Raw genomic sequence first — 12569 nt, forward strand, 5'->3', positions numbered from 1 at the left:
TGCAGTGACCCAGTCTGGTGTCTTCCTTTGTTTGGAGTATGCCGCTGGGTCGGGATTGGTCTTTGTATTTCGGCTCGCTATCGCTTCATTTCGGACTCGCTGGGCACTCCACCATGCTCCACATATTCCGACAGCCTCATAGTTAATTCCAGCTGTTGGCTCCAGCTTTAGCACGTTGCACACGATAGGATCACCTCAGGATCAACAGAACTACACAGAAAGTGCAGCCTAGTCCATGGCTGCCTAGCCACGCCCCCTTTCCATTTGTCAAAGTTAGTTTCTTTTAGGGATGGAGGACTGGGAATTTCAATTCTAGGACTGCACAGTGAAAGAGATTGGCATAGGGTTACAAGCATATCCCTTCAGTAGCTGAAAAGCTTATGGTGAATGGCATGGGAATTGACAGTCCGTTAGCAGTAGGGACGGTGCTTATGCGGATTGGCATAGGGGCAGAAAATCAGTCTATTCAATAGCTGGATAGTGCAGGAAAATACAGTGCTGCATGCCACCTTTAAGGTTAAATGGGTTCAGGAAATGATCACAGTGATAACGCCTGTGAGTCGACTCTAGACCTGGGTGGCCATAGAACATGGTCATACTTATCATGCTTGCAGACCTATGTATACAAAGTGACACTTGCGGGACTGATGCAAATCGTGAGCTATTTCAGCACTCTGCAAAAATATCCATTAGATAACTTCACGCTCCAGGTCTGATTCCTCAGACTTCATAACAGCTGATATGAGTATTACCCAACTCTACTTCTCAAACAAGGATAAGAGGCTAAGCCAACCCTGTAGCGATGCAAACCGGTATCATCGGGTTACGCACACACCACTTAACCCAAATAGCTCACAACTCCTGCGAGCTATGCTGCTGTTGTACACAACATTTGGCATCCAAAAGGCCCCTAAATGTACAGTTTATGTTTTGGCCTGACAGCATACTTTATACAGTATAGTACACTAAAGCATGGGGCAGTACAGCTACTCCCCAATGACTGTAATTGTGCAGAAGCAGACATGATTCAACCCCGTCTGCATGCTGCTCATGGATCTCTTATGCGGACCCGTAACAGTCTTTCAAAATCTGCAATCAAACAAAACTGCCCATCATATCATTTGGGAGTTGTGATTTTTCAGTCGCATTCTGGGACTTAGGTCTGAGTTTGTAATGAGAATGGAAAATCTACGAGCCCCAGAATACAAATAAACACAGGACTGGCTCAGCATCTCCTTTAGGTGGACATACCTATGTCTACATTGCATTAAAGAAAAAATACAAAGTAAACCTTGCCCAGAGGAGATTACTGTAGAACATGCACAGAAAGAATGCAAGCGACGATGCAGTCTTGTTATCCATCAGTGCTCCGAGAGAGAATTTAAAAGTCTGCTTTTCATTAAAGTGCTTATTTAAAATGACATTCAGAAGCCTAGCAGAGGCTGCATGGCTATAAAGCCCACTAGGCAGTCTGCTGTGGCCCGAAAAGCAAAAGGTCCCAAACTTGAATAGGAAGTCGGGATGTCTGCCAACATAATACACAGCAACCATGTAATACAGTGGGAAGAAGTTAAAGTTAAATGCCAGAATGAGCTTAAACATTATGTAAGAGAAAAATCAATGTTTAAAGAGCTCTGAAGACAGTTACCAATTAAAATGTATGTCAGAAGTGATCGTCATTAGCACGCATTAAGAAAGGTTCTGCATTGACCCCCATGTTTTGTCTCAAAATAGAAAATATTTGGCAGTGAGTGGGTATGGTTTCAAGGAAATGTTATGTTTTGGGGAAGATTTGGCCAAGATGAAAATGTAATGCAAGAAGCTCTTAGTGTATCGTTTGCCATCAAGGAGCAACTAGTGCATCTTAATGTCACGACACCCAATGCTGAAACTCGACCGCATTCTTTTCCTGATTGTACTATGTGGGTGTGACGTCCAGGGCCCGACATGGTATGCATCACTCGGAGCACCTTAAAATTATACATGCATGTGTCCTTTCGTTTATCAAATAAAGACATTGTCAACCAACTTCAAACAGAGTCTGCTTGGGGTCTGTTTGACACATATCAAAATAGAAACCCAGAGATCAGAATCTTTCAACATTGGGACATGGGAGAAGTGGAGACAGGCCGTCTCCTAAAACATCCCAGACACTTATTTAGCTACATTAAAAAGGGTAAAAGGAGGATTTCACTGTGGAAAAACAGGAACAAAAATTCTGTATCAATTCAGGGGAAACACCAGCATCTACGTAGAGCAGACCAAAGTAGGCCTGTATATGTCACTGGAAAAGAAACGACCATTAGAAAGGGACAAATACAGTGTGAGATTGCTCTCTGCCCGCCACTTAAGTTTCAGTTATCAAGCTGAGCATTCACCACTAAACTAACGTTTTTGAATGAGCTGTCCAATATGATTATCACATATGAATTGCAAAGTCTTTGAAATTGACCTTTAACGAGCGTGAGTACTGTGCAATATATGCTGGGCACTACTTCGCCTTTGAAACCTATACCTTGAATAAAGGATCTGTATATGCATGAATTGTGCATTTGATGTTTTATATTTTGTAAAATTATATGCTGTTTTATAGAAGGTCTTTTATAAACCGTCCCACAATAAAAAAAATAGAGGAACTTGAATAAGCACTACTATGCCTCGTTTCATCTTTTTACATGTAACTTTAGAACTGCTTAGTAAATATTAGAACGAGCCAATGCAGGTACAGTGTTTAACAAGGCTGACATTGGTAATTCCACTGATAAAGATCGGATGATTGGTGGAACACCCAACATACTTGTCCCTAAGAAGCGGTGGCCCTTACATCTTCACCAACCCCAGGTTCCACACCATTAAACTTCCTTTGTCACATAATCAAGAAAGAGAGCAGAGATCCACACATCGGATTCAACCAATCGATTGGCAGAAATTGTTGTTTAGTTACATATCACTATTTACCTACTTTTGAACCCAACTGGCTCTCTAGACATTCCAATAAAGCGTTGGGAAACTTCCCATTCTGAAGTTGAAGCTCGGGCAGGAAGTTACCTTTTGCTTGTTATTTTGCAGTTCGGATTTCAGACGAAGACATTCAGACCTCAGCAGTTCCATCTCTTGCTCCAGGTTGCATACTTTCAGCGCACTGTTCAGTTTATCTACCTCCCAATCATTCGGAGTGGAGTTCAAGTTCTTCATAACTACAACAACATGTGCAGAAACAAAGAAATGCAAACTGAACATTATCGACTGCTATACAGCACATCATCTTTTAAAACAAAGAAATCTTACAATGTAAGATTTAGTAGTACATGCAAAACAAAATACTTGGCAAATATTGCCGGTTGCAATTTTGCCACAAGGACGATTGGCAGGCATAAAAATGGCTTCGGGCCACAGTAAATTTCAAGCATTGACATATCGGAATATTGCCAAGTAAAGGCATCTGTATCTCGACCAGGTGGCAAATCATGTACATAAGAAGCAGACCACTAGAGTTAGACTGGACCAGCTGCAACTACTGGATAATGTTACCCACTGGAAGGCAAATACGAAATTACCGGATTGCACTCCCTGCCACATGAAATGGCAGAGGACACATCCCATTTCCTCCTTCTATGCCACCGACTTCGGAATCAAAAACATGGGCAGTTTCTATGCTACGTGAGGGAAGATGTTCCTTACAGACGAACAATGGAGATGATACAGTAAACGTGTTCAGTACGTCCCGAAGGTTGGTTGTCCTGTTGGTCAAGCCATGATGTATTAGTGCATATGTCTAAGTGCGTCTTTCGTTATGTTTCTTGATCCAAGGTTTCGCAAGATTCTTGGGAAAGTGGACCAGGTCACAATTTATGTTATGCAAGTTTGAACAAGATATGTCTAATTGTAAGAGTTGAGACTCTGCTCAGTTGTGCTTTGAGAGGCACAGCTTCTCCTCACTGATGAAGCCAAACAAGGCAGAAACGTGTCTGCGGTTGCTGGTGGCACTTTTGTTCAGAGGAGAACTGCCTAGCATTTTGTTGCGGAACTGCAATGGTGGGTGGTACCACATTGATATGCAAATTAGTATTGCTTCTCTGTTGAAGGTACAGTGAGCTAAAATGTGGTTGGATACCCTCTTGAGTGGGAAACCTGTCATAGAACAGGATATTTGTTTCTTCTCAGTAGAGCCGCTCCCACATTTTTTTAAGATTAACTTTAGAGCCAAAATAACCTAGCCAATAAGCAGAAGAAATAGAAACCTAGTTACAATGCTGATGAAATGGCAGTTGTGAATTATCAGTTTTCTAAGTGGAATAACAAGGCAGATTTTAGTTCAAATGACATAACAAAGACACACGATTTGTAATGAATTTATGAAGACTGGCAAAGAGTTTAACAGGCCTATTCATGGAATTAATGTGCGCTGAAAATATCGGCGCAAGCATGCAAAAACGTGCGATTCGCAGTGAAAGAGTGAAAATCGCAGTGCAAGTGCGAATATCGCAGGGAAACCAGCGCACATCTATTCATGGAAGTCCGTGCGCGAGTAAAATCTGGGATGTGCACTGAAAAAGTGCGCGGCGCACGCCGGCACACAGGTCATCTAACGACGTGCGCTAAGGCCACAGCGAAAGCTCACATAGCGCGGCGCACATAACAAAAGTAGGCGGAACACGGGGCGTGACACGCGGAATGGGGAACAACTCGTGAAAATGTGGGCGTCACGGGGGAAGTACAGGAGGCAAGTGCGCGGAACGCCCACACGCTCTCCTACAACACGTATTCATGGAATCGAATAGGGCAAAACAGAGCACGGGCAAAGACGCGCGCAGGCCCAAACACGTCCGCCACACAAAGGCAGGCAGTCGCGTCCCTGCGCATGAAAAAAATGTGCGCCAAAATATGCGCCCACAAAAAGCAGGTATATACAGCTATGTAGAATGTCCCATACTGTGGACCTCTAGGACAAATGACGTGCAAAGGGGTACGTGACAAACACGGACACCCGCTGTGTGAAAAATAGCGTTTGCGTGTATTTCGGGGGTGCGCAGGAAGTTCTACACGCTATGTGCCCTGGGGCAGCGGGGTACGTGTATTACAGGGGTGCGCGTGAAGTTTCACACGCGATTGGCCTGGGTACGTGCATTTCAGGGGTGCGCATGAAATTTCACACGCGATTGGCCTGGGTACGTGTATTTCAGGGGTGTGCGTGAAGTTTCACATGTGATTGGCCTGGGTACGTGTATTTCAGGGGTTTGCGTGAAGTTTCACATGCGATTAGCCTGGGTACGTGCATTTCAGGGGTGCGCGTGAAGTTTCACACGCGATTGGCCTGGGTACGTGCATTTCAGGGGTGCGTGTGAAGTTTCACACGCAATTGGCCTGGGTACGTGCATTTCAGGGGTGCGCGTGAAGTTTCACACGCTATTGGCCTGGGTACGTGTATTTCAGGGGTGCGTGTGAAGTTTCACACGCGATTGGGCCTGGGCGAGCGGGGTACCACTCACTGTCTGCCTTGCGTGTAGAAGAACGCGTAACCAACACCCACCCGCTGTGAAGTAATAGCGTGTGAACCCCAACGCCTGGAAAACACACGCACTGCACCCCACCCCAAGAAAAGCACGTACAGGCCCGTGCGCGATACGTCACAGACGCGCTTACGCGCAGAGGGCCTTTAGTCCAATGAAATCGCGTATGCGTGCTGATGCGCCTACGCGCTAAGGGACTTGCCTCGAATTACACGCTGACGTGCAAGAATTTCACGTGCCAAATCACTCCGTATCAAGCTGGCCACGCGAAAACACACGGAAGACCACGCTCCTGCCCAAAAGGCCGAATTACTGCCGCCCCGAGCCCCGACCAGCCTCCCACGAGCCATCTGCTGCTGCCTGCTTGCCTGCTGCCATCGTGCCCTGCCATTTTGTGCCTGCACATCTGCCATCTGCAGGGGTCCAGTTGCTGTGTCCACCCCTGCTGGAACAGAAGACTCCCGACTGGTATACCATCGCTCCACAGCCCAGCCCCAGGACCCAGTTGCCCACCCACGCCTGCCTCGGGGGTCGCCATGTCGGGGCAAACACCATCTGAGACCACTGGTGACCCCCAGCCAGAGGGGCAGAGGGCCACTAGCTTCAGTCAGAAGGAAGTTGGTGTCCTGGTGGAGCTTGTCCTGGGGCATTATGATGCCCTCTTCGGATCATCACGCACCAACAAGGAAGGACGGACAGGATCTGGGACGACTTTGTGGTTGCCATCAACGCGGAGGGGGTGGCAACCCGCAACATCAAGCAAGTCAAGAAGCGCTGGGAGGACTTGTGGTCCAGGACCCTCTTAAAGGCCCGGCGCCTCGTGGAGGGGGGCCGGGGCCACATGAGTACCATCCAGCTGAGGGTCCTGGAACACATACGCCCAGCGCTCCACGCCCAGATCCTTGAGAGGCAGAACCGTCTGGAGTTGAGAGGTAAGTGGCCAAGCATTGCTGTGTGAGACAGGGCATGTTGCAGTGTGCTGGTTGTCTGATACTTGCCTGTATGTGTGACATAGGCCATGTACGTATATGTGTGTGTGCAGGGACATCATGGTCATGCATGTGAGACCAGTAATGTGTGAACCACATGGTTGGTGCATGTGTTTAAATGCAACATGGGGAGCTCTATGCGGAATGGACACATGAGAGCATGCCAGTCTCTGTTCCTGGACATGGGTGAGGGATGGGTGCTGATGCCATGTACATGTATGGTGTCCATGTCTGTGACTTGTGAATGCCATGGATGCATGACACATGTCTGTGACAATGTTCAGATTCACTGATGCAGCCTAGTTATCCTTGTATCCACTGTGTCTGGGGTGTACGAGGCCAGATGGATGAAACTACGGTGAAGTGTATGCATGTGATAGGCATGACCCATGATGCATGTGAGTTTCAAACCAGCACTGTATGTTTCAAGAGTCCCTTGGACATGTATGCTAATGTCCATAGCATGCGCCATGCCGGTTACTGAATGTGTTTTGCCTGCACTGACCCATGTGTTGTGGAGGGACATGATGGAAGTGATGTTTGACAGTGCCACTCATCTGCCATTGCTTCCTGTCTAGGGGACCATTGTACAGTACCCTGATGCTTGTGTTCTATATCTCCCTCTACACAGCGGCAAGTGAAGAAGAGGGCAGAGACGGCGCTGTGGAGCAAAGTGGCCAGGATGCCCCCACGGCTGCAGCGGAAGGTGAGCCCCCACAGGGGCTTGCAACGGCAGAAGACGGTGTGGAGCCATCCAGGTTGGTGGTTTCCATAGAGGAGGAGGAGGCCGCTACTGAGCTGCACATGGGGCCTGGTGGTGGTGGTACCACTGGTGCAAGTGGTGCAGTCCAGGGGCAGGGGCAGGAGGCAGCACAGGTCGCCGTGGAGGGGCCTGTGCATGTCACTGTCCCCGACACTGACTGCACCACCATGCACCAGCAGGGATGCCCCATCCCAGGCCCGTCCGCAGGTAGGGGGGGATGTCCATGTCATCTGACACTCCTCTACCTGCGGACCAGGGGACCCCTGGCCGTATGGAGAAGGTCCTGATTGGTGTCGCGTTGCGCACGGGTGTCATTCGTGATGACGCGCGTGCTTTACGGGGGAGCACGCACGTCATCACGAAGAGCAGCGTGCCAACGTGGCCCAGTTGGGAGCGACCATGGTCGGGGGTTTCGTACATGTGTCGGCCACTCTGGCGACCCTCTCCTCCTCTGTGGAGGCTATGAGCCAGTCGTTCTCCATGCCGTCTTCCGGCCCAGATGCCACCAGGGCCCCCTGTGGAACTGCCCAGACCAACACAGCCAGCTCGGTGGGGCTCCCATCCCTGCCACAGTCGGGAGTCGGAGGTCCAGCAGGGGTGGACACACCAGCAACTGGACCTCAGCAGATGGAGGATGTGCCGGCATCATCGGGCAGGGCACGTGCACAACGGTGTCGGTGGATTCCATCAGCCTGGATGCCGTCGTGCTGGCAGAGGCAGTTGCGTCGGAGGCAGCGGCAGGCTCGACGTGGGAGGCATCATGGCTCGGGGCCATCTACATCAGAGGGGCAGGCATTGGCCGGAGGGCAGGAGAACCCTGGAATGGGAGTGTCTTCCGTGTGGCAGCAGTTGGGCCAGCAAATAGGTGCGGCGCGGCGGCGGGCGGAGGAGGAACAGCTCACAATGGTCAGGGCGGAGAACTCCATGCGCAGGGCGCTGAGGCGGGCTGAGTGCCTCGAGGGTATTCGCAGAGAGTTGGAGCTGGACACCGCATTATCCCTGCGAGACCTCAGGGCCAGTGAACATGCCCGCCTCCAAGCCATTGAACAGGAGTTCGATGATGCCCTGGCCCATGACATCAACCAGTGAGCCGTTGGACTTGCCCGCCACCATTGTATATGGTTCATTAGTGTTTAGTTTCCTTTCTTCCCTTTGGGGCGCATGGACTATGCCCCACATTTTTGTATATAGTTGTTTATTCTGTAGGCTTTTTTGTAGGTTTCCTTTGGACAGTTGGGCTCATTGACCCAGGATTTCATCCTTGTAAATAGTTGGTGTGCATTTGTCGGCTTTTTCTTTTTTTATTTTTCCATGGAGCAATGGATTTTACATTTTCATTTCGGTTTGGATTTGCTTTGTTGGAAGGAAACTTTGGAGACATTTTTGATTTCATATATTTTGGATTCTGATTTCCTTTTTTTATCATTATGTGACATTCTGCATTGTTTTCCTTATGTCCATTGTTTGGTATTTGATTTTCTTTCACCAGATTTTTTGTTCAATACATTTGTTCCCGTACTTAAATGTGTGGTATTCTCTCATTGGTTTCATGCATGTCACGATGTGGGTGTTCACATTCACTGGCACCCATTGTGTGTGTGTGACGGACATGTGCTGATGTACATACATGCCATTTGGGTTGTTTCATGTAATGGGATTTTCAATGTGTGGTGTATGTTATGCTTGGTTGGTTATTTGGGCAGGGGTGGCGTGCCGTGGGATTTTGGTGGACATGAGGGCCATGATTGTGGGTCATGTTGACATGTTGGGGGGGACATGAGTGGGGGCCTGCTGGCAGATGCGCCTGACTGCTGGGGTGTGGCGGTGCTGGGGGACATGAGTGGGGGCCTGCTGGCAGGTGCCCCTGACTGCTGGGGGGTGGAGGTGCTGGGGGACATGAGTGGGGGCCTGCTGGCTGGTGCCCCCGAGTGCTGGGGGCTGGGGGTGCTGGGAGACATGAGTTGGTGATCATATTGCAACGTGACATGTGGCTTGGCTGAGGGGCATGCCCATGGTGGATGGGCTGCCTGCGGGACATGACCAGGGGTGCAGGGTAGTCCCCTGTGGTGTGGGCTGCCTGCAGGGGCCGTGGAGGGGGTAGAGGGGACACCTGGGAGGACCCACACTGCCAATTTACGTGTGAAACTTCCCGCGCACCCCTGAAATACACGTACCCCGCTCCCCCAGGCCCAATCACGTGTGAAACTTCCCGCGCACCCCTGAAATGCACGTACCCAGGCCAATCGCGTGTGAAACTTCCTGCGCACCCCTGAAATACACGTACCCCGGCCAATCGCGTGTGAAACTTCCCGTGCACCCCTGAAATACACGTACCCAGGCCAATCGCGTGTGAAACTTCCCGTGCACCCCTGAAATACACGTACTCAGGCCAATCGCGTGTGAAACTACCCGCGAGCCCCTGAAATAGACGTACCCCGCTCCCCCAGGCCCAATCGCGTGTGAAACTTCCCGCGCACCCCTGAAATACACATACCCAGGCCAATCGCGTGTGAAACTTCCCGCGCACCCCTGGAATACACGTACCCAGGCCAATCGCGTGTAAAAATTCATGCGAACAACAGTTATACACGTAGCCCACTCGCACAGGCCCTTTCGCGTGTGGAAGTTACCGCGAAACCCGTAATAAACGTTCCCCGCTTAGTGTTTGCTGTTTGGCAGTCCGGTAATCTGGTCCAGGGTTGGCGCAGCCCTTTGCGCTGGATTGGGGATTTTGATGGCTTTTCCTTGCGCGAGGGCGTTCTTGGGGCGTAACTGGCGCTGCTGCAGGGTCGCTGCGCCACTCTGTGCCACGGCTGCTTTTGGAGGCTAAAATCCATGAATAAGCTGTGCGCAGAAATCGATTTTAGCACACGCGGCTGGCGCAGACATTCGCACAGGAACACTGTGCGCCAGCACGCGTGCACCACTTTTGTGCGAATTTCTATAAATTACCCTGTAAATCTGCCCAATGTTACTAACTAAGCAACTAACCTGGAAGAAGGCACACAGGTGTGTGAGCCACTCTTTCTTGGTTAGTCAGTTGTTTGGAAAGAAGGAAGTGTGTTGGAAAGACTATTACAAAAATACGAATGCAAATGATTTGATAACATCCTTTGAAATCCTTTATGCAGACAAATGGAGATACATTAGGTTGAGAAACACCAAGAGCTGAAACAATATGTTACTGAGGCATTAACATGGATCAAATGAAGTGTGTAAGCTGCCTGGTTCAAGATACACTGAGCATATTGGGAAATTAACAAGGTGCAAAAGCTCAATTTACAGCACATTGTATTTAAATATTTTTTAAATAAGTTTGTATCATTAATACACAGCATGATGTATTCCATTGCTTACATCACTGCTGTAACAATCATTTGAGATAATCAGAGTGCATAGATCAAAATAAACATGTAAATAAAACCAGCGATAAACTAAGAAGCATCACAATTCTTATTGGGATAGCAGTTATACCTGTGGTTTCCCAAAATACTATGAACTTTTGATCATTACTATAATTCATCCAATGACCCTGGAGTAATGCGGACGAGGGGAGTACAGGGGTGTTGGGTGTACCAATAGTATGGACCAGAGTGAACAAACATGCCTCAAGGGAAGGCGGAGAGAGCAGAGAGCTATCCCTACCAGGCCAAGTTTATTCATCTTCCTGGGCATAGAGTGCGGCCTAGGAACATTCGAGAAGGCGTAATGCTCTCAGCCTAGCTGGGCATGTAAGGTCCTTGTAAGATCTGGCGTGGACTAAAAATCAATAGAATCACGTGAAAAAAGATTGAACATTGTCCTTTGCGAAATGGGACACCTTCTCATTTATAAACAGAGACCACATACATGACCACCAGTCCTCCAGTGTGGGCGAGTTCGCGGACCGTCAAGCACACTGCGATTTTAGCTGAGATGGAGCACAGTTCTCTAGAAATGCGAATTTGAATTTAGCATGGGCATTTTTTCCACCAGTAAAAAAACAGAAGTATACAATAGGGTCCAACTGGAAAGACACTTTGGCTATGCGGCCGGGAGGACAGCTGAGGGGCAACGCGTTTATCTTGAAAGCAAGACCATGCAGAGCAATACTGGTTTGAATCTGGGTACCCGCGCTAGGAGACTGGTCTCTGGTGTTAAGTGCTTTATAAAAGATGAATTGTGTACACCTCGTCAAGTATCGTGCGAGTTTAGGGAATCGGCATATGTGCATATACGTACCCGTCCCCCTGCATTAGAACAGCGCCCCCACATTGATCCATGTATTTCATTAAATCAGGGGTTAGGTAGTCTCTTGCAAGGAATGTAAAGCCCCTTCCTGCCTAATGTACAATTGAGGTAGGTCTACTCATACCTATTGCCAGCTCTCCCTCAGTAGTTCCCTGCCCATTTCCCTATGCCAGGCATGCATTTAAGGAACATTCTCATTCTAGTTAGTTCATAGACATGCGTACAGGTGTGATACTGTACACGGGGAATCTCTGTGGGAAAATACTATTCTCTCAAACTCCATGTGTGGGCCTGATGGCCATATTCCTATTGTGTGGTTGCATCGGTGCGTACCTACTCACCCCCCTGTTCCCCGTTTACGAGAAGGTTACACCATTATAGGTTGGCTAAAAGACTGCATTAAAGTGAAGAGGCGTGACCGGAAAAGAAAAAGTTTAAAGGCCCAACCTGGAAACTGTACGGTACCCATATGTGCAACGTTCTCATGGTCGTAGTTCAGACATACTTAAGGCCTATCCTCCCTCAGTTCCCATGACATGTATCCCAGAGGCCTTCCTGTCAGTTCCTCTTCCAGGGGGTCACCACCCTTTGGTCGTGTGCTGGTTAACCTGGCTGTGGATAACTCTTAGCTGTGCCGAAGTATTTCTTAATGTTCGAGAGTGACAGTCACCCCAGTCTCTAGTATTATATAGAGTCAACTGCCTACTGGAGCCCTTCCATTTTGCCAGATGAAAGCCAGAATATCTTGTTGCAGCTTTACGAGGTCTCTGCGAAGAAAGGCGATTTGAATGGCTTGAAAATTGTATAGCAACAATGGGAGGATATTCATTTTGATTGATGCGTTCTTACCAAACCAAGATATCACCCGCATACTCAAGGACCTTCGATCTGCCATGATGGTGGAGAACATTTCTGGATAATTTGCCTAATATAGATTCTCACTCCCCGGTGTGAAGTGCACTCCCAGATATTTTAATGAAGAACGGGACCAGCAAAAGGGGGCAATGGTTTTATGCGTCCTATATTCTCTTTGTCAATTTTCTCCATGATCAAGATTCACACTGCAGCCTGAGGTTT

At 48.6% G+C, this 12569-nt stretch overlaps 1 protein-coding gene across 5 annotated transcripts in view; it reads right to left on the reverse strand.

The window, feature by feature from the left end:
* The window catches only part of AZI2 (5-azacytidine induced 2), a 676621-nt gene that overhangs the window by 310575 nt on the left and 353477 nt on the right, over positions 1-12569 (reverse strand). For all 5 annotated transcript variants that reach the window (XM_069648790.1, XM_069648785.1, XM_069648787.1 and 2 more), the window contains one exon: positions 3049-3197. In XM_069648790.1, coding sequence (XP_069504891.1) covers positions 3049-3197 — 149 coding nt within the window. The remainder of the gene's footprint in view (positions 1-3048; positions 3198-12569) is intronic.

Source organism: Ambystoma mexicanum, chromosome 2q (assembly GCF_040938575.1).
Source record: "Ambystoma mexicanum isolate Mex_15411 chromosome 2q, UKY_AmexF1_1, whole genome shotgun sequence".
Lineage (NCBI taxonomy): Eukaryota > Metazoa > Chordata > Amphibia > Caudata > Ambystomatidae > Ambystoma > Ambystoma mexicanum.